The 23,281-nt window shown below is 41.4% G+C and overlaps 1 protein-coding gene across 3 annotated transcripts; it reads right to left on the reverse strand.

Annotated features, from left to right (window-relative positions):
* Nucleotides 1–9,452: 9,452 nt before the first annotated feature.
* Nucleotides 9,453–17,064, reverse strand: LOC130083161 (core histone macro-H2A.2). Of its 3 annotated transcripts, none has more exons than XM_056248190.1 (11): nucleotides 16,894–17,064; nucleotides 15,751–15,806; nucleotides 13,964–13,998; nucleotides 13,669–13,850; nucleotides 13,051–13,157; nucleotides 12,552–12,740; nucleotides 12,372–12,479; nucleotides 11,825–11,924; nucleotides 11,029–11,118; nucleotides 10,353–10,527; nucleotides 9,453–10,120 (listed from the first exon to the last, which is right to left on the reverse strand). In XM_056248190.1, the coding sequence occupies exons 4-11, from the start codon at nucleotides 13,838–13,840 to the stop codon at nucleotides 9,955–9,957; spliced, it is 1,107 nt and encodes a 368-aa protein (XP_056104165.1). In that variant the 5' UTR covers nucleotides 13,841–13,850; nucleotides 13,964–13,998; nucleotides 15,751–15,806; nucleotides 16,894–17,064; the 3' UTR covers nucleotides 9,453–9,954. The 3 variants fall into 3 exon arrangements, with proteins under 3 accessions (XP_056104165.1, XP_056104163.1, XP_056104164.1); XM_056248188.1 differs by having other exon boundaries at nucleotides 15,751–15,809; XM_056248189.1 differs by lacking the exon at nucleotides 15,751–15,806.
* Between the last annotated feature and the right edge of the window lie 6,217 nt (nucleotides 17,065–23,281).

Below are 23,281 nucleotides of genomic sequence, written 5' to 3' on the forward strand. Positions count from 1 at the left end.
GAGGAAGGGGGAAGGGCCAATAAAGTGACAACCTGCGCTCTAAACGGAGTAGAAAGCACTTTAGGCACATAGCCGTGTCTGGGTTTGAGAACGACCTTCGAGTCGCCAATACCAAACTCCAAACAAGAGGGGCTCACAGAGAGCGCCTCCAAATCTCCAACTCGCTGGACAGATGCCAGTGGCAGCAGGAGAGCAGTCTTTAGCAAGAGTATTTTGAGATCAACCGACTGAAGCGGTTCAAACGGTGGGCCCTTCAAGGCCCCAAGGACCGTGGAGAGGTCCCAAGACAGAGGGGTTAAGCCTCCTGGCTCCTTTCAGAAACCGTACCACCAAGTCATTTTTTCCCAGTGACCGGCCAGCCACCGGAGCCTGATAAGCTGCGATGGCTGCAACATACACTTTGAGCGTGGACGGGGTCCTGCCCGCGTCCAATAGCTCTTGTAGGAAGGAGAGAGCCACTGGTACCTCACATGACACAGGTTCAAAACGTTTGTCCAGACACCAGCTAGAAAACACTGACCATTTAGAAGCATACAGGCGCCTGGTAAAGGGGCCCTGGCTTCATTGATCGTGCTCAGGACCTTCTCAGGAAGGTCCCCAGGTACCCATTGAGGGGCCACGTGTGGAGAGCCCATGCATCATGGCGTGGAAGCCATATAGTCCCCTCCACCTGCGTGAGGAGGTCTTTCCTCAATAGAATCGGCCAGGGGACTTTGTCCACCATCTGAACCAGCTCCGGAAACCACGCTCTAGATTTCCAGAGGGGGGCGACCAGGAGGACTGGGTATCCGCTCTCCCTGACCCGCTCGATAACCTGGGGTATCACTGAGACGGGGGGAAATGCATAAAGGGGGCGGTTGGGCCAACAATGGGCCAACGCATCCCTGCTTTTCGAGAAGAACACTGTGCAATGAAAGTTGTTCTTCGAGGCAAAGAGGTCGACTTCAGCCTCACCAAACACTTTCCATATCAGGTGCGCCGTCTGAGGATTCAGGGACCACTCGCCTAGAGGAGTGTTGCCCCGTGACAGCATATCCACACCAGTGTTGAGGTTGCCTGGGATATGTGCTGCTCTCTGGGAGCTCAGATTGGTTTGTGCCCAAATAAGGAGATCTCTCACCAGGGCGCACAGGCTGCCCAACCTAACGCTGCCCTGGCGATTTATGTAAGACACCACAGATGTATTGTCAGTCCGGACTAACACCTGGTGTCCCCTGATGTTTGGCAGAAAAGCTTTGAAGGCCAGACAAACTGCTTTCATTTCCAGGCAGTTGATGTGTAAGCTCTGCTCCGTGCTCGACCAGAGGCCGGAGACAGGCTTGCCCTCGTGTAACGCTCCCCAACCTTGGTTGGATGCGTCTGTGAAAACCACCTTCCAAGTGGAAATCACACCCAAACTCACGGCCTTGAGATACCAGTCTTGAGCCAGCCAGGGAATCAGTGTCCGAAGACAACCGTGATTCACCGTGATTAATAGGCTGCCTGACTGCCACAAGCGGGCTGGCATACGGTGCTTGAGCCAGTGTTGCAGCGGGCACATGCGCAGTAGTCCCAAACGGAGCACTGATGATGCAGCTGCCATGAGCCCCAAAAGTCTCTGAAACTTTTTTAGGCGTGAGCGTTTGCCTGCCCTGAAAGAAGCTGTTGAAAAGAGAGTGCGCGCTCTGTTGTGAGGCACGCTCTCATTGTCATAGAGTCGATAAATGTGCCCAGAAAGATCACACTCTGGCTGGGATTCAGTTTGCTCTTGGATAGATTGAGACCCAGACACTGCAAATGGTTCAGAATCAAAGACCTGTGGTGTAACAGTTCGGTTCTCGACTGAGCTAGAATCTGCCAATCGTCGAGATAATTCAGCACGCGCACCCCTTGAAATCTCAAGGGGGAGAGCGCCGCGTCCATGCACTTCGTGAACGTGCGAGGGGCTAAAGACAGGCAGAAGGGCAGAACTGTGTATTGATAAGCCTGACCCTCGAAGGTGAATCTCAAGAATGGCCTGTGACGGGGGGCTATCTGAATGTGAAAGTAAATGGTAAATGGACTGCATTTATATAGCACTTTAAACAGACCAATGGCCACCAAAGCGCTTTACATATTTGCCTCACAATCACCCATTCATACACTCACTCATACACCGACGGCGGTGTCAGCCATACAAGGCGCCATCCAGATCGTCGGGAGCAGCTGGGGTTAGGTGTCTTGCTCATGGACACCTCGACACTTGGTCAGGTGGAACCGGGGATTGAACCACCAACCTTTCGGTTTGTAGACAACCTACATGAACCACTGAACCACTGTCGCGTCTTTGAGATCCACAGTAAAAAATGAAGGGGGCAGGGGGCCTAATGAAGGGGGACCGTGAACCCGTGCTTGAAACATACTCTTTTTGTGCTTTATTTGGGCCGCCGTGAAAACGGCGTTTGTTTGCAAAGACGCGCGCAGTGCAGCGGGCCTGTTTACAGTAGTAAAATCCCCAGCCACCTGAACTAAACATGGAGCTGTGAGAAGTTTTTTTGGCCTCTTGGACGGTGTTCAGTCTAGCACGAGACACAAGCCCCCCCCCCCCCCCCCCCCCCCCCTCCCCTCCCCTCCCCAGTGCTAGGAGGAAGCCGGAGGCCTGGGATCCGACGTGCCGCTGGGACGAGGACCGGGGCTGCGGGCCGGGGCTGCGGGTGACGCTTAGCTTGCTTAGCGGGCTGGCGGGCTTCAGCCGCAGGGCGGGGCTAAGTGGCCTGCTTGGCGGGCTTCGCTCACTGAGGAGACGGAGAAGGCGCGGACTTGGGCCTGCTCGAGGACGAGCTAGAACGCTTGGGGAGGAAGTGTCGCATCGCCTGGGATGACTTCTGAGCCTCAGTGAACCTCTCGGAGAAGCCCTTCACCGCCGGACCGAAGAGGCCTGAACTGGAAACCGGGGGTCGAGGAACACCGTTCTATCCGCCTCCTTGATGTCCGTGAGCGTGAGCCACAGGTGGCGCTCGAACACGACCATGTTCGTCATGCTCCTCCCGATAGCTTGCGCCATAGCTTTGGTAGCCTGCAAAGCAAGGTCCGTGGTGCTCCTCAGGTCCCGGAAGGACTCGGGTTCCGGGCCAGTCTCGTCCATAGATTGGAGAAGCTTGGCCTGGTAGACCTGCAACACCGCCATTGTGTGCAGGGCCGAAGCAGCTTGGCCGTAAAAGCGCTTCCAGCGAGAGCTGAGGTGTATCTGCATGGCTTCACAGGATGCACCTCCTTAGTTCTCCAACTAGCCGCGGTGCTTGGGCAGAGATGAGCAAAGACTCATAGCCCTTCTCCGCCGCGCCATCCACGGAGGAGAGCGTTGCGGAGACAGAGGATACTGTGTGTGCAGAGTAGGGAGCGCGCCACGTCTTCGACAGTACCTGATGGACCTCGGGGAAGAACGGAGCAGGCCTGTGACGACGGGCCTGCTGGCGCCCCGGCAGAAACCAGCCGTCGAGCCGACTCCGAGGAGGCTCCTCGGGCGCGGCCCACTCGAGCCCGAGGTCCGTGACGGCCTTTGTCAGGATCCGAAGCATTTCAGTCTAATTTAAGGCTCTCACAAATAAATAGTATGGGTATATTATACATTTTCTGAGTCGAGTGCCTTGAGTATTGAAGTTGTTGAGTTTTGTGTCCCTGGTGTTCTTTCATGCCACAGGGATAAAAAAAAGCATACAGTTTAGGCGGAAATTGTGAAAAAATGTGTGTTATTTCTGGTTTAAAGAAGTCATGTGACCTCTGTGTTTGTCAGACAGATTCAGTACTGGGCTTAAATGAAAGCCTAAAAGGTCCCCTTTCCAACGATACCAAGCACCATATTATAGAATATTGACAATATCCCTAGCATGAGCCTAAACCAGATATACACCAGATTTCAAAAACAGAATTTATTTTAGGGGGTTAGTAACTTCATGAGCTGAAAAAAGTGATTTTGCTACCACCCCTGCACTGCTATCGTGATTTTTCTACTACTAGGGGTGTATACCTTGCCAAAAATCACTATGAGACTTTGTATGGACCAAATTTGGGGCCCTGGCTCACGGACTATATGTGACACAAATAAAGTAGGCCTATACAGAAGCACACGGTTAAGATGACTGAAAATGCATAGTCGTTAGTGAGTCGTGACAATCTTACAAAGAGAAGGAAATTGTTGCGACTCAGTTCGCCTACTTTACTACGCCATAAAGTAGGCTACTCTTTTTGTGTAGAAAAATAGATAGGCTGATTAATTTGTGTAGCAGAGGAATATGCAAGATTTCCCAAAACATTCTACCATGTCAAAATATTGCAGCATAAAGTACGGTGGCCGAGAGAGCTCAACGCGCTGCAACTGAAGCAAACACATACAAAATAGAAAAAAACGTGTGCAAATAGAAGAAAAAAAAAAACGTGTGCAAATTAAAAAAAAACATCTTCATCAGTTTCATCACACATGTGTGCTCCAAATACAGAAACGCGCTGCAAAAGTTCACAACACAACCAAATACAGAAACGCGCTGCAAATAACCAAGGGGGTAATCCATCAGCCGGAAGTTGAAGCTGCCTCCGGGGGGCGATATTTTTTTTCACATTGATGGTAGGGGAAGACTCATGAATATTCATTAGGGAACTCATCCCTGATTGGTCTTAACCCCAGTGACGGGTAGGTTTAGGGGCGGGGTTAGGGGTAAGTCATCAGACCCCCAGTGACGGGTAGGTTTAGGAGCGGGGTTAGGGGTAGGTCATCAGACCAATCAGGGATGAGTTCCCTAATGAATATTCATGAGTCTTCCCCTACCATCCTGTGAAAAAAAATATCGCCTCCGGGGGCCGCCGTTGTAGCTGGCTATCACCTGGTGTTAGCATCCCATTGACTCCCATTCATTTTGGCGTCACTTTGACAGCGAATAACTTTACATCTGAGGCGTCCAAAGACTCCATTTGTCCATTATTTATTTCTAAAGAAACACGACAATGTATAAAAGGCTCCATTACTTTGTATCTTACGTTATGGCCCCGTAGAAGCCATTCTTGTAAAAATAGGCTAACGATTGCGTCACAACCACGGGACGCTCTGTCGCACAGTAGAGAAATTACCGTATAGACAGAAGTAGAAGCTCGTAGGCAATCGTTTACTGTCTATGAGGCAATCGGGTGGACATGGAGGCATAAAGTCAAGGGAGAAGCCCACAGATAGAGAGTTCATAAAAGCAACGGGACAAAATATTTTAACAACAGATTTGTTTCAGATTTCAATTCAGATTTGTCCCGGCACAGCTACTATAAAGTCAGTACGGTTGCTCATGTGACAACTACGTCGTCAAGCTCAGTTTTGAGCCTGCGCAGAACGCTTGGCTATCAGGAAGTGAGTGCCCATGTTGGGCTTCAACTCTCGCCGTTGAAATCAACGGGGTCGCTGTGTCCATTTCTTTTACTGTCTATGCAAATAACACAGACCACAAGGGAAATGTTTCCAGGGGAACCAAACAAGTGACGAACCCGGCTATGCCATAACGTTACTCCCTTCGAAGGGCAGACGGCAGAGCCCTTGAAGTGGGCCTTTGGAGTGAGCAGGGCACTAGTAGTGTGCCATTATGTAGCCGTGTGGAACGCACTTGATGAAGGGAGCAACGAAAGACAACGTAATTTTCTCATTATTTTCACCTGGGATGTTCCCATGACAACGCAGCACGGTGTCCATCAACTGAAGAGCTCTTCTAAGTTACAACAGAAATATAATGCTGTTAACATAACGGTTGCAAATACATTTTTATTTTTACTTTACAAAAAGCTTTTAAAATATGCGTTATATGGGACCCTACATTACCTAGCATTTCTTATGAAACTTTTCTTTATGAAAATTTAAACATAACATGAAACAATTTGTACAGTGTGATGTATAGCACTGGCGTAGGAACCGGGGGGGACGGGGGGGACGTGTCCCCCCCAATATTGGAGACAGTCGCATTTGTCCCACCCAAAAATGACACCGCGAAAGACAAAAATATTTGCCAACTCTCACGCATTGGCCGTGAGACACACGTATTTGATTGGTTTTTACACGCCACCCCCCGATTTCTCACGCAGAAGTGTCAACCCGGTCGGTCAAATGCCTGAAAGATGAGTTTATCTATAGATCTCCCTGTTGAGCCACTCGTGATCGACTAGATATACCGCAAATTAGTTAAAATCTCCCGGAATCTAGAGTGAGCGTGCGAGACAGAGACTGTGCTCGACCGCGTAGCGTGCGCGCGCAGGCACGAACATAGATCCATAGACAGTAAAAGAAATGGACAGAGCGATCTCATTGGAACTCAGTTGAGACAGTTGAAGCCCACTTTTAGCGATTTTTGAGAACTTCCGTTCCTGACGCGCAGACTCAAACCGACTCAAACTAAGCTTGATGACGTGAGCAACCTGTCTGACAGACGTTAATCTTCTAGTAGCTGTGCGTGAAAACTGCCAACGTTAATCTGGCAGAGACGGGGAACTTGAGCAAAGAGTTCTTTGGCGTGAGTGAGCAGGAGTAAGTATTCCGTTGCTTTTATGAACTCATTATCTATGGGCTTCTCCCTTGACGGGACGTCGCCCCGATTGCCTGCGAGCTTCTCCTCCTGTCTGTACGGTAATTTCTGTACAGCGCGACAGAGAGTCGAGTGGTTATGACGCAATCGTTAGCCTATTTTTACTAAATCTGTTTCTACGGGGCCATAATGTAACATAGAAGGTAATGGAGCCCTTTATACATTGTCGTGTTTCTTTAGAAATAGATAATGGACAAATGGAGTCTTTAAACGCCTCAGATGTAAAGTTATTCGCTGTCAAAGTGACGCCAAAATGAATGGGAGTCAATGGGAATGCTAACGCAAGTGAAGTTCTGCTACAACATGGCGGCACCCGGCCGGCTTCAACTTCCGGTCGATGGATTACCCCCTTGCATAGATCGTCGATTGGCGGGTGGATTATTTATTTTCAACAGTGGATTTGGATGACTCAAAGTGCACCAGATTAATGAATTTATCTTTAAAATGTACAAAATTTTCTTCCGGGGGTGCTTGCCCCCGGACCCCCCTAGAGGTACTGGGCTACATCCACAAAAATACAGTGGGAATAACTGCCTATATGGTAGGCCTATGTGAAAAATAAAATTCAAATTATCTTATAAATACGTACATGATCAGGATTTCATGTCTTCCTCCTCGTTTTGAGCCAAGAAAAACCCCTGCGTATTCTCATTGGGGGCTGAGCCTCCCTAAAATGAAAATCCTAAAATCAACCCTGGTCCCCCCCAATGTTAAGCTCATTCCTACGCCCCTGAAATTGTATAGATAAATATCTTTCCTTCATGTTCTTCTTCTCTATCTTTTTTATTTATTTATTTTAGTTTTCAGCTCATTGTTCTTTTCTCATTTGTATTCTGATGACATTGAACATAATTGCTAATACATTTTGTACATTGTATACAAGTTGTATATCATAAAAATGTAATCTCTGTATGTTTTGAAAAATTAATAAATAAATATAGTAGAATTTTAAGCTGTAGGCCCTAGTGTAAGTCTATGAGTGTAAGCACCAGCACGTCCCAGCCGGGTTCGTTACTTTTTTGGTTCCCCTAGGCTAGAAACATTTCCGTTGTGATCTGTGATATTTGCAGCGTTTCTGTATGTGTTGTGAGCTTTTGCAACGTGTTTCTGTATTTGGTGGTGCTGTGAGTATTTGGAGCTCACGTGTGTTGTGAAACTGATGAAGATGTTTTCTTAATTTGCGGTTGTTTTTTTATTTGCACGTTTTTTTCTATTTGCATGTGTTTTCTTCATGTTCCAGGCGTTGAGCTCTCTCGGCCACCGTAATAAAGGGATAATTCTTTTTAGCAAACGTTTAGTAATACAATGCGGTGTCAACTTGTATTGTTCCAATCCCAAGTGCAAGAATCAAAGAGTAAACGTTTAGCAGGAGTGAATTATTCGTTTTCCACCCCAGAAGGACCCACTGCAATGGAAACATCTGAAAAACCAACGTGTTTGTAGTCAACATTTCAAACTTGACTTTTGAAATCCACCCAATGCACCGAAAGCTGGCGTCGCGAACAGGTAACGTTAAGAAAGCTGTTGCTTGCTATACTGTTAAATTTTCCATAATGCTAGACATAAAACGATTTTCAGTGATAAATCTAACGTTACCTTTACCCTTACAAAAACTGTTCTGTTAATAACCCTTTGCCGATCCCCACTGTCCGTGTGAGGGGTATAAAAATGCGTTACACTTTAATAGTTCAACCAAAATGAATGAATTCTGTCAATATATATCCTCATATCGTTTATGGAACATACAAATATCTTCTTTTTTTTTAATCAATTGAAGTCTACAAAACTGTTTGGAATTACATTGTGTGATTGCAGTATTTTATTGTGTGCCAACTATTTATTTAACCTATTTTTCAGCGTCCATGAAATATAAAATGAGATATTTGGCAGAATATTTCCCATTCGATAAAAGTGGATGTTGATATGTTCAAACTCCTATAAAGGAAAAAAAAAAAAATATGCAAAAGTAGTCTGTCACATGATTTGCGAGAATGCCACACCTGGTGCATAAACATTAGAGAAAATTAGATTTGAGAGTTCCAGTAAAGGGAAGTTTTTTCAGCAATTCACAATTTGCTTCATTCTATTCCTATGATCTTGATTGTATAAATCACCATCCACATTAGTTCTGTGCAAAACTGCTGCTTGGATGTTCTGTTTATCTTTTGTGTTTCATTGAAGAAAGAAATGATGGGTTTGGATTTGGAAGGTTGTGATCAGTGTTGGGGAAAGTTACTTTTGAAAGTAATGTGTGTTACGATATTGCATTACTCCCTCAAAAATGAACTAATTGTGTAACTTAGTTACCTTTAATGGAAAGTAATGTTGCATTACTTTTGAGTTACTTTTCCTTACCTTGGCTGGGCTTGGTCTTTTTTTTTAGGCCCTTTCACACCAAAAGTGCAATGAATAAGCTTGAACCGAAGTGAGATTAAATACATAAAGTATATTTGTGTGTTATTTAACATACTTAATGCAGGTTTGCATCATATTCTAAGTTTGTATTTCGCTGCGTTTATTCATTTTGAAGAATACTGAATCTGTTTTTGTGAGATGAGTAAATGCTCATATTTAGTCTAGAACTACAGTAACAATCATGTTTACACAGCACACACAATGCTTCTGCACTTACGATTTCTCTCAACATGGGGATAGGAGAACTGTCAGTCAATAAATGGAAAAACAAGGTAACAGGATTATTATTTTTGGGAAAAGTAACTCAGATATTTTGTTGTAAATTTAAAAGTAATGCGTTACTTTGGAAAAAAGTAATTGATTACGTTACTTGTAATGTGTTACTACCCCCAACACTGGTTGTGACTTGTGACTGAGTAAATGTTTTGAGCAAACTATTGAATGTAGTTGTATATAAATGGAAGCTCATCCTGTGGTGTAAAACATTTTTTTTATTTCAAAGCTGAACAAGAAACACTTTTTTTTTGATAAACCAAAACTGTCAGAAACCACACTTGATATCTAGCCAAAAACAACGCTCAAAAGTTCAACTCTGAACATGGAATGTAAAATCAAGTTCAGTCTAAGGATAAAAATGGCAAACAATGAAGATTAAGTTGATCTAGTCTAAATGAATATCTTTTCTTTAAAAGGAGAACAGTGAAACATAAATGTGTACAGTACATCACTCACAAATATCCTTGTTTAAACACCTTCAAATAATCTGCTGTCAAAAACATATACCTACAACATCTTTCACCAAGCTGCACTACACTTCACTTACTAGCCTGGATGCACTCTCTGCTAAAGCTCATGTTCAACTCATTTTACCTTCCCTCAATGTCGAGGCCGACAAAACCAGTCAAAACAAAGCTAAAACAGAGATGCATCGAGGCTGTTACACTTTCAAAGAAATCAAACCCACGACTGAACATCACTTGGTGTCCATCTTGGCCATCTCCTGCAGGTATATCCCAATGCTCTCGCTGTCAAACAGAACAAAGTAAATGTTCTTCAGAGAGGATGTGGTTGCTGAGACAAAATGGTTTGAAATGGCCTTCAGTATAAGCTGGGCTGCTGTCTGCTTTGGGAAACCATTTCTGCGGGAACAAAAATTAAAAAAGTGAGATGATTTTAAATTTTCTGGGAACTGTTTCTGGTCATAACCGCATCGAAACAACCACACAATGAATGAGCTTGAAATCTAGTTAACTACTGATCTGTAAGCCTATGCGTACTCGCAGTCGCAACTATCTTCAATGGCTTGTAGACGCGTTTGATTTTGAAGAGTGAAGTTTAGGTTATTTTAAGCCCCATGATTCTGATGCTCACCGTCCAGCGGGTAGTGAAGGGAAGGCCACCGATTTGAGCTTTTTCTCCTCGGCAGCAGACAAACAGTTCTTGACTGTTTTCTCGAGCTGATCTTCGCACTTCTCTGAACCCCACTGAGGGACGTGACAATGGATGATGAAACGTGCTGCCATCCCATTGGCTTGACTCACAGCCACTGCAAAGCAGAGGAAATAAGAAATAGTCCAGTCACAACAACACCACCCAGAAACGTGTTTTTTTAGTTTTTTACTTCAATAACCTACAGTGGATTTCTTCTCTCTTTCTTGTTTTACTTTTAAACACTTTTTGACACAAAAAAAGTGTCAAAGACAGACAATCCAATGTTGCACATTGACTCGTTAACAAGTTTTACTTTACAGAAGCACCAACAAGCCCATCTAGCCGATTAAATATTTTAGTACTACAGAACTGCTCATTCAGTGCTGACTTTTTTACATTGCGCTCATTTCCCTGACTTTTCCTGGCCTGTAAATGATCATTGTATTATTCCTGATATTTCCATGTTTTCCATGACAGCTGTACTTTTTTCTGTATTAAAATATTTAACAAGGTCATTTCCTGCCCCTTTGAACATTTCTAGAACACACACTAATTTGAGTCTGCTTTCTGTCTGCTTGTGTCAAGCTGTGTGTGTGTGTGTGTGTGTGTGTTTAACCTGATGCAACCTCCAAAGGGCCCTGGCTTTTTCTCAGCTCCTTGACAGTCTCTAAGAAATCTTTTCCTCCTGCTTTCTCCAGAGCGTTACCTGTATCAAAGGAAAACTTAATGGCTTTTGACACATTTCAAAAATAGGTTTCTTTGACAATTTTATATTAGCTAACAACAATAGCTCTGCTTCCATCCACCCATTCATTTGCGCATTTTTGGATATTGCATTAAAAAATGCTGAACGGAAACGCCGAAATGCGCAAAAAAAAACCCCTATGCGCTCAATTGAGGCGGTTAATATTTGTATCCACTAAAAACAAATGTGCATAAACAACAATGGAAACACATAACTGAATAAATCCCTCGATGCGCAACAAAAAAGCTCACGTGACTGCCTCAACAGAGGATGTGATTGGATAACTGGACTAACCAGCGGACCAATCGCATCGCACAGCATCTCAAATGTTGGTTTGATCATTCTGAAATGCCTGAGCCAAAGTCTGTCATCAGAATGATTTGGTTTTAATTCCCTCCAAGAAGCATCTCACATGATTGCATTCCCAAACATCAGGCATCTAAACACAAATCACATTACGGTGTTCACTGCATTTCGTCAGCGTGCTCTGAGACACAAGTAATTTATGATGGAGGAAAATAGACTTCCATTTTTATTACAGATATTTTGGGCCAATTTTCCAGGAAGTGACACTTTTGTTCTCTTGAACGCATGGGATTGGAAATGGTTAATTTTGGAACTTTGAATGGAAACATAGCTAATGTTAATAATCTTGTAGTGTACTGACCGATTCCCTCTTTCAGATCAATCTCTGCGTTTGTGGGATTGATGATTCCCTCCACTTTGATCGTTCCGATTTTGCTGATTTCACTCTCTGTAAGGGACAGCTGATAAAGAAACCAGAGTTAACTCCTTATGGCATAAGGCTTAGATCGCCAGGGTATTAGCTTTGCTAATATCAATTTCTGCAGAAATGTATTCACAATGCATGATTTTACTGCCAATATAAAATTAATCAAAAATATTGTAATGATTTTAAGGTGCCTTTTCTTTGGCCGTTAAGATTGGTGGTGGAGTTTGTTCCATTAAGTGGTTTTGAAATTATTTATTTCTAATTATTTTTTGTAAATATTTACTATCTGTAGATAGCATATCACCACATATAATAGCTTTATATTGGAAAATCAAAAAATATATATGCTAGTTATATGTAGTTATATTCCTAAATGTACCTTGCATTCAAAGGTATACAAAGTTTATAATGTGCTCTATAAGTGTTAAAACAACTTAAAATGACATTCTTGATAATGTGTGATAAGCACAGCTAACTTCACCTTTTGTCCAAGGAACAAGCTTTTCGCAGAGAGAATAGTAAATCCCTCTCCCGGTCCATCTTCCACTGTTGTGTTGGCATCTGCTTCTTTGTCATTCTCTGTGCTTTTCTGCAAAAAGAAACATTTGTTGTATTCTCACAGACAAACATAGTACCATAGCAACCTGTGTCCTGCACTTACTTTGGGTTTGCGGCCTGGTTTTCCTTTGCTCTTTTTGCTGGGTTTCTTGATGGGTTTCCTGTTCGCCCTCTTCTCCGGAACGGTCACCTGAGTCTCCACCTTTACCTTGCCGCCTCTCTTCTTGGAGAGCAGCTCAGGATGGATGCGAGGCAGAACTCCTCCATTTGATATAGTCACCCCTCTGAGCAACTATTCAACAATACATCAAATCAAAACAATGCCATTGCTTTTTTTTTTTTTTTTTTTAAAGATTATTAGAAATATTAAAACAAGTCAAAATTCTGTTCTAAAACATTTTTGCTTCGCTGTATACGGTTAATTAGCCTATCTAGTATAGAAGTGGGCTACTCAAACAAAGATGGCAAATTCATTGCCTTTAATGCTCTACCTCCATGATAGACTACAGCAAAAAAAGTGTACTGTGAGTTGTTTTTGGACAAGACTGTGCTAAATATTAACTCTAACCGCCTGCAGTCTATTTTAACATGTTATTCATTACCTGGTTGAGTTCTTCGTCATTGGCCACTGCCAGCTTGATGTGTCGAGGAGTGATTCTCCCCTTCTTGTTGTCTCTTGCTGCATTTCCAGCCAACTCCAAAATCTCAGCTACAAAAACATCAGAGCAATAAGAACCACATTATTAATAATTGAGCACCAATAATAGAGCAGCAAATCAGCATAATAGATTGATTTCTGAAAGATCATGTGACACTGAAGACTGGAGTAATGATGCAATTTTCAGCATCATTACTCCAGTCTTCAGTGTCACATGATCTTTCAGAAATCAATCTTTATCATCACAGGAATAACATTTTAAAATACATAACAATAGAAAAGTTATTTTCAAATGTAATACTATTTCACAATATTACCGTTTTTTTTTACTGTATTTTTGATCAAATAAATACAGCCTTGGTGAACATAAAGATATTTCTTTATACATTAAAAATAAAGAAGTCCCTTATGGTTCTTAATAAAGACTTCTTAAAAACATTATTCAAACATATTTCAATCTTTTGACAGCCAGTGTAATTAAATGATTCATAATGGAAATAGAATATATTCAAATTTTTGGTGAAAAGAAAAAAAGAATTGTGCCTGCTATCTGAATTCCCACCTGCTAAGTACTCAATGACAGCTGCCATGTAGACGGGGGCGCCCATGCCAATGCGATACTTATGGGTTCCTGTGCGCAAGTAACGCATCATCCTCCCGACAGGAAAAATGACTCCTGCTCGGGCAGAGCGAGACAGCTTGGTGATCTTTTTCTTTCCTCCTCTGGCTGACATCCTGCCGTTGCTGTGGTGAAAAATTAAAACATTTGGTCCATAATTATCTTTTGATCAAGTGAACAATCCATTCAGCAACATGTAATCAAAACATCAATCATGTGAGTGACAGAGCAGTCCCACCTCCTCTTGACTCACAGTGCCACTGGATGGAGTACCTACAGATAAATCAAGACAAAATGATCCATTCATTAACATCCTGAATGTGACTGAACCCAACAGTCTCCGTCTGCTTCAACAGATAATGATCAGACACTCTCTTATCCATGTTAATGACTAAACTAGAACAAGAATAAAGCTAATACAAACACTCGTTCAAAAGTTGCAGCTTTGGTTTCTTTCAGCTGTTGAACACAAAAGAAGATGTTTTGAAGAAGTGGGTAACCAAACAGTTGCTGGTCCTCACTGACGTCCATGGTATGAAAAAAACACATACCATGGGGGCCAGAAACTGTTTGGTTACCCCATGTATCTTCTATTGTGTTCAACAGACGAAATAAACTCTTGACAGGTTTAGAACAATTTGAGTATGAGTTAATGGTGATAGAATTGTAATTTTTGGGTGAACGATTCCTTAAAAGGGACGGTTGCTTGCAGGAGACTTTTCCCTGATAAGCATACAATCAAAAAAAAGGTTGGTTAACTCCGATTTGCAAATTTGAGTGACGAGAAGATGTGTGAGGAAAAAAGACCATCTAAATGTCTTAGCTGAGTTAAAGAGAACACAAACTTGAAAGCTGCAGGTGTGCACTGATTCAGAAAAGTGGAGAAGATAGTATATTTCCACATTTATATTATATGTTGTATTATGTATTAAAACCCGAAGCCTTAGGGTGGCATCATATCCTGTTCATTGCGATATCCGAAGAAAATTCTCAAAGTCTCAGTTTGGTTGGACTTAAGTAAAAGGGTAATTGGTACTATTTTGCGAATTAAAACGGGTATGAATATTTAAGGCCAAAGTATACAGTTTTGACGCAAACATTGAGCGCATGCCTACAGCCGAACACATTGCTTTTCAGAGTGTATGTAATTTGATTGCGTACACAAACACAGGTTATCGTCGAATGCACAGTGGAAAGTTTCATTCTTGTTCAGTGTCTGCGCTATTTCTCTCCAGAAGTTATGTGCAGTAAAACTGTCTTTGTACTCGTTTAAACACGCATGTCTATAGATGTTGCATCTATATTAGTTAGTTATTTTTCATCTCATCTGTTTGTTTTTCGTCTTTGAAACAACGGCCCGGGCAGTGTGGCCACCTTGTGAACAAATGAATTAGAGCAAAAACATTCAAGGTTTATTTCTATGCTAAACGTGAGTATGCAGTTAGAAAAATGTGACTGCATGTTGATTATCACGCACACTGTACGTAGACCCAAATGTACTCTTTGAGCTTTAGAAAAAGTACTATGCTGATGATTTACATCTGTATACATACCCAATTATGCATGTAAAAAAAAAAAAATTAAGTATACTTTGTGCAACACTTTATTATTATTATTGTAAGCATAAAATCTTGAAAGGCTAAAAGGACAAGCTAACAGTTAAAAACAGCATAGAACAGGTAAGAAATGCAAATACTTATTACATAAATTGCTTAAATTAAATAAAGACATGTTACATTAGTTAATTATTAGGGATGCACAATATATCAAAATATCACAAATGTACACGCGACATGCATATCGCAGCGGCTTGCAATAACTGGGGTCATGAACAAAAAGACAGAGAAAATCACTCGCTGCTCTTGACTGAATAACTTCTGTAGCTTTAATAAGAATCAGTGTATATTTAATTCATACAGTGTTTTATGTTTACATTTGATTATTCAGTTTCTGTTGTTAAACCTAATGCAGGCCAGCCTGAAACCTAAACCCCCTGGTTTACACTGATGTTAAAATGACACTTACTACTTATGCTACAGTAAAACACTGCTGTTCACTTCCAGAAGTTGTAGGGATGCTTTCTTCTGACAAAAAAAAAAAAAAAGTATGTGGGTTAGATAATTTTAAATATAATTTAAGTTTATTTTATACACTTTAAGCCTTATCATATAGCACAGAATATTGCATTAGTTAATGTGTTAGGCTATCGCAAATCGCATTTTCTTCAATATTGTGCAGGCCTATTAATTATTAGCTAACTACTCCATATAAACTGTAACTTGGATTCCTGATTAATAATAATAATTACATTTGTACCATTGCTGTTTGTCTTGCTGCTAGGCAGATTTTCAAGACTAATCAATATTCCATGTTATATTTATTTGGTAAGTATCTTTGAAATAAGCAGGATATTGATTATTTATCCATCTATCATAAAGCATTATTTATTTATTTTTTGCAAAAATGTGACCCGGGGTCTGTGAATGGCAGACTGTGAACTACCGCGTCGACAGACAAGGGCTCTTCTCTCGGCACAGCCTGCAGCGACCCCGCACTGCCATCCCAAATTAAAGGCGCAGCGCATGTTTTAAGATAAACAGCGAACATTTATAAACATAGAGCGCGATTCCTCCCCGCTATGAAAAGTTTCGCCACAAATATATGTAACGAAAGACCCGCCTCCTGCCAGCAACAGCACGTTAACACCATTATATTCATTCAGGATGCGGTACGTGATCGAGAGGCCGTCGCCGAATCCGCGATTCAAAGCGTAACGTTATGAGCAAAGGCCTCGCCTAAGCTTCACTGTTTTTCTATCAAATGCACATGCAAATCCGGGCAGGTTTGTTTTCAAAACACATTAGGTCGTGCACAAATACATATTCTTGCGTTTAACCCTGCTCCTCCCACATTCACTCACCCCCATTTTGTTTTTTACCTCGTTGCATTTATGGAGATTAAACACGCGATCTACATCGCAAGCGAGTGATGCGTTTCGACGCGACGCGACTGTAGCGTTGTTATTATCATCGCATCTGCAAGCGAGCTGCGTTCAGCTTCGTTTTTATATGTCGTATCGTCGCGCGCGTCGTGTACAGTGAGCTCGAGCTGCATTCGCATGCATCGCATCGCACGCTTATCAACACAATATATCGTGCCAATATTTACCTGTTTGTTCTCTACAAATGCGTCATGTACGAAATATATCTGTCCTCTGACAGGCGCAAATAAGGAGTTCCTGGTATTCCTATTCCCTGTCCTTGTGTGCTGAGCCTCTCTGCTGTTCCTTAAAAAAATTGAGAGAGAGAGAGAGACCGCGAAAAACTACAGCAGCCAGTACCACCGTACTGTCGATGGAGGCAGGCTTTAGGCTACTGCTGCTGCTTCTCATTTAAAAAAAACATTCAAATACAGTAACGCACCCAATGCAATCCATGCAAAATGCATATAGGCAAATAAGGGACTTTATGTGGATATAATGCATTATCAAGCCATCATTTCTCATCTAAGAGGTAGTTGAGAGCAGCATGCAAAAATAATTCGTCACAGACAGCTGCAGGTGTCTGGGAGATTGATGCTTACTGTAAAAAGAAATCTGTCTCTTCACCTGGTCTCTACTCGAGTGAGTGGTGATCTTCATTCGTTTTCACGTGAATAGACTCTCTCCTGTCCTGACGCTGATGAACTCGATCTGAAATGCACTTTTAAAAACGAACCTTACGCAGACACGAATAATGGCCTGTTTCAATTGCGTTTAGTGTCTGTGAAATCTGTGCTAGACTAAACTGGTTCCACAGAGGGCAGTATTAGATTAGAGTTAAAATATACTTGTTTGGTTGTTGTGTTCCGATAGGGGGCGGAATTGTATTATATTTTCTCAGACAAGGACAAGCATTGCTCAGGGACGAACAATATTAAAATATTTTATGTATTTGAATGTTTATTTCAAGCATATGCATTGTTTAAAATATGTGGTAATTAGCCTATAAAAAAAAAACAAGTTACTGCATGAGACAGACTGAGTTTAATATTTAATTGCCATTTAATGATTTTATGGTTTCACCCAAAATATCCCTAACTGCAGTTTTATTAAAAAAAAAAAAAAAAAAAACGTTTAAATGCCACGGACCCCAAATATGATCCTCCTCATGTGAGGGACCCATCATAAAATTAAAAAAAGTCAGCTATATATATTTATTACAGTTTAAAGACATGCTGTGTAACACACAAGAATGAAGAATGGACCTCATTGGTTCTTGCAGAAGCTCAATAATGCTGTGTAACACACAAAAATGAACCTCATTGGTTCTTGTGCAAGAAGCGAACATGCTTGAGCTTCCGTTTACCACAACTGATGAGTTGATGCATGTTTATAAAAGCCTAAATTCAATCTGATCATTATATAAAGTGATCGAGTCTCTTCAGAAAATTTGGACTAAACCAATCAATTTGTATGGATTAGTTATATAATCTTTTTATGAACTTTTTGATGCATGAAAGTGGTAGTTGCGTAGCTGTCAATGGAGGGACAGAAATCGCTCAATTTCATTTAAAGTGTCTTCATTTGTGTTCCGAAGATAAACGAAAGTCTTTGGAATGACATGAGGGTGAGTAAATGATTACAGAATTTTAATTTTTGGGTGAACAATTACTTATCGTATATAAACTCCGAACTCTTGGCTGATTTAAACAACCCTTTCGCTAAGAAGAAGTGCTCCACTCTTCTTATTTTTCCAGTGAAAAGGAGCAATTTTAAAGAATACAGTTATGTTCGAGCAATATAAATGCATTTATTTATTTTATTATTTGAGTTTTGTGAATTGTTAAAAGATAAGTGCACCACCTCTCATGTTTTGTAGGTAAAAAGGATATTCCACTATATTTAAGCATGAATATTTTCTTGCCCACTATTTTACATACCATGTGTTTATTTATTATTGATTTTCAATCATTTTACATAATTAAAAATAGCCACGTTTTTAAAAGTGCTTCTTTAAAAGAGAACTACAAGATATTGTGTGAACATGCTTATGAACAAATACATACTAGCCTATACACAGAAATGTATTTTTGTCCGTGTTAAATGTTTAGATAGTAAGTGACAGCAAAATCTAGTTCTGATTCATTAATAAAGCCAGCCACTACCATAGGACCCAGTTATGTGGATAGAAAGATTCTGCAATACCAATTGTGTAGCAGATTCCTTAAGCAACCACAGTGAGACATTGAAAATGATTTTCCCAGCCCTGCATGCTCTTTTTTGGGGATTTTCAGAGATAAAGCAAGCCCTGCCTTTAGAAGAGTGACATGCGTGCTCGTAGCCAGACTGAATTGTCTAAACACCTGGTTCCAGCAATCTAAACAAACACAGAGCTTGTGATGACTGGTCCTGGTCTACAGGGGCCCTCGGCTCCAGCATCTCTATGATATTGCGCTCACATAGAAGTATGACATATGCTCAATTAAATGTGATTTATTTATTTATTTTTTAAATGCTGTCACTTAAGGGACTCAAATTATCATTTTCTTTTTTTTTAATACTGCAAACTGAATGTCAATACAGACGGTATGCTTATTTGTGATGAAATCTGATTTCTAAAAATACATACAGGGTAGAACATAAAAACCCAACCTGCATGTGTTCCATACAAAATGAAGCTATTTTTGTATGATTTCCATCTGTGTTTTCTTATAGCTGTTTGGTGTCTTGACTGTGAATTAATTTTCCCTACTTGCTTATTTTAGCACTATTCCAAGTAATACGCCACTGATATATATATATACCTTATTCCCTCTAGATGTTTGAGCAAGTTATTATGGGAACCTGTCAATTTATTTATTTGTAATGTATTGCCCATTATACATTTATTCTTTAGATTACATTTTAAATGGAAAACTTGAGGCTTCAGTTTCATACATTTGAGCCTGGTTTCCATTGGTGTTAGCTTGTTGTCTGTCTTGTCAAGTTGAGATGTTTTGTCAAGTTTTACCTGGTCTTGTAAGTCTCTGTTAGTTGTATATTTATAGATCACCTGTGAATATTCAGATTTGAATCAGAATTTGGCCATATTCTGATTATGTAAGAAGCGCGTAAGATAACTGTAACCAGTTTAAAGCCGGTGACACACTTAACGACTAGCTGAAACATTCTAAGACTGAACTGAACACACTTACAGACTGTTTTCAACGACTGGAGCAGATTGTAAACCGACTGTGAACACCGACTGAACTCAACTGTCTCTGACTCGGTGCGTTTGGGCATGATCAGTCTTATCAAATTACATTCATAATCGGCCTTACAGTCGTTAAGCGCGTCCCCGGCTTAAGACAATATTCTGTTTTTTATAAGACAGTTGGCATATGCCTATATTGATTTGAATTTTGGTTCACCTTATTAGGAATATTTTCTCGACTAATGTTGACATGGCCACAGTCTCAAAACAAGTGGACAAGTTGTTTGTGAGGAGTCCTTAACAGGAACAAGCTGTCCTGCCAGTGGCATGATTAAAAAACCCAGCAGCAAAATAACCCCCATCACGCAGCTCCAGCATGGCTACCTTTGACAGGTATTTTTAGGCCTCAGACAAGTAGGCGATGGTGCGTCTCCCAGACCAGAATCCACAAAAAGAGAACACCCTTGGGGATGCTGTGAATAGGCTCTGTTCTGTTTAACCCGTCCCTCTAAGGTCTAGTGTCATTGCAGAAAGAGCTTTAAAGAGAGAGAGAAAGATAGAGAGGGTAACAGAGGAAGGGTTTCAGATTACACTCAAAGGGGGCTGTCGTGTCAAAATAGGCCTTCAGAGTGGCGACAAACCATGGGCCACCGACCTTACCCCTTTGCCAAGCCGAACATTCCTGCTGGGTATTTTTAGAGGTGGCATTTAAAGTTGGCAGAGGATCAACTCCCAGGCAATCTGCAGTATTTCCTGTTCCTGTAAAAGAGGGAGGTCTGCAACAAAAACGCCCACCCTGACAGGGCCTGTCTAAAAATAGATGTTTTACCTCAATTTTATAATTCTTTCAATTTCATTTACAAACCAGCACACAATAGAGCATTGTTCATTATTGAAAGTGATTACTTGTGTTCCTCCAACCGAAACTAAGGTGACGTACACACAGATGCAGATCTGTGAAAAGGCTGTGGGCGGTTGCTTCGATCACCGTTTCTGTGGATGGGGGCAGAATGACCAACACGTCATCCGCCCAACTTCACTAGTTAAAGGCAATGTTTTTCATAAACACTTATACTGGTTATACTGGTTGACACTCTCTTCACATCCTGATAGCAATCGAGAAGTGTTCTACATACAGTATTAAACAAATCACATATATCTTCTGTGGAGTCTCAGGGCCAAAATATTTTCCTCCAATCATTGCATTCAATCCGAATGCCATTATAGGATGTCCTACCGGCCTGTCAATATGTATTTGCATACCTCCGCGCACCCTGCTCCCAATGACATCACGTCATCAGCGTGTTCCAGGCTATGCAGAGTTGTAGACGCACAGTCACCGAGCGCCACAAACAAACAGCAGCCACCTTTTACAGTTCCTCCTGATCCAAAACAACAAGCTTATGCTCATAATTATCGTAGATGACAACCCGTGACTGTTCATGTCCCCGAACTCTGAATTATGCGTTTCTTTGGTAACACTATCAACGCCTAAATGAATCTGCAGCAGTCAGGTGGTACATGTCAGAGCTCTAAGTTGTTTACGTTCACTATTATTGTAATGTTATGTGCTTTGAGACATGAGGTCATTTGACGCCATCTCTCATGACGTTTTGCAGACTCTGCTCTGGCTGTGCGTGTTCATGTGTTTTGAAGGAGACGTGAACATTACATTAGGATTTCATGTAGTCCCGTTATTTCCCCTCATAGAGCATTGGATTTGAGCCATCTCTGTTTGTATCTGCTCTGTAGAGAGCAAGCTGTCACTTATCTGACACTTAATGTTTGCTCTGCATTAAACGAATACCCTTGACTCTTCCCACAGGGAGACATAGATCATTGGAAGTGTGTGAAATGAACAAGACAGCTTCCCTGTTAACAAGGGCAGCGGTAGTGAAATCAGCCCTAGTGTCACGGATGCTTGAATAAGTGCCTGCTTTTTTGTTGGAGCTGGGATAGACAGGATGGTGATGACAGCATGTTTCCTAAAGATAGTGTTTTCCGTGACATGGGCTAATTGGCGACGAAAGGCTGAACGGAACTGGCATTGTCGGATCTGAGTTTATGATCCTCTGACAAACTGAGAGTTTTATTGTACTCTTCCTTGATGCTATGGGTAAAATCCATGCATAAATTCTTTTATTGTTTCCAAACCGTAAAATCTATACTCAAGATTGTCTTTTCCATGAACTCACACTTACAGAATAAGGTTGAAAAGTTTTGAGTTTGTCAACGTGTGACTAGGTTTGCCAACAGCAATATAATATAATAAATTCCATTTAAAAAAAATACTATTTCAGTGAACAATCAGTGGCAGACTTGTGTATAAAAATATGAATTAGGTGGTTAAATGCATTTGATCTTACTGAAATATAAATTTTAATGACCGACTAAAGGGTCACACACCATTATATGCATACCAATTTAGCTTCTACTTAGGAAAATTATAACACTACTAGAGACATAGTAACAAATCCCTTCCTCTTGTACCACCTGATGTGCTGTTCAATATAGTAACAGCAAAAGTTAAGCATAATTTGCAGTTGGCAACCCCTGTGTGAGATGCAAATCATTTGACGTGTTTTGATGCTTGTATAAGTGAAACAGCTTGTAGGTCAGGACTTGATTTTATTCATCAGGAGTTGATTAGATTGTGACAAATGTGCACTACAGACCTGATTATCAGGCAAGGGGTCAAGGTTTGGTGGGTTAGCATGGTCCAATTAGCCCCTGCTGGCAGATGCCATAACTACACCATTTTTGTAGCCAAAATAAATAAATAAATAATAAATATAATTGTGTCTCCTTGACAGACATTCAAAAGTACCTGTGTATTGTAAAAATATTTAGGGGTCAGACGCCATAAATTGTAGAGACCCCAAACTCGACAGGATGGTCCCAATTGTCCGCTGTTTTTCAGGCGCACAGACACACACACCTGTGCGGCACTAGGTGGCACTATAATAAGGCAATTTGCATTTTGGATTGTAATTTTGAAACCCTTAGGGCTAGAAACAATCCCCCCAATCCATGAGTCAGGCCCTACAAAATGTATCTCAATTTCATTTCCACCTATAGAATTTTTGGATTTTCTTCAAAACATACTTTTTCTAACCCCTCCTAGGCCGTTTGGTCCGATCTTCATTGAAATAGGCAGACAGCAGCTAGAGACAGTGCTGGCAAAAAAGTTTTCAAAAGAATTTTGATTTGTCAAACCATTGTAAAGAAAGTTAATTGGCCAGACAATAACCATTTTTATGAGTTGGCCTATAATGCAATGTCGAAGGGTAGCGAAACTTGACACACAGGACAATCTGAGGATGCACATCAAGTTTCAGTAGGGGTTTCAGCCAATAGGGGGCGCTATACCTAAAAGCCATTTT

Source organism: Rhinichthys klamathensis, unplaced genomic scaffold (genome assembly GCF_029890125.1).
Source record: "Rhinichthys klamathensis goyatoka isolate OS25496 unplaced genomic scaffold, OSU_Roscu_1.1 h1tg000053l_1, whole genome shotgun sequence".
In the NCBI taxonomy this organism is placed as follows: domain Eukaryota; kingdom Metazoa; phylum Chordata; class Actinopteri; order Cypriniformes; family Leuciscidae; genus Rhinichthys; species Rhinichthys klamathensis.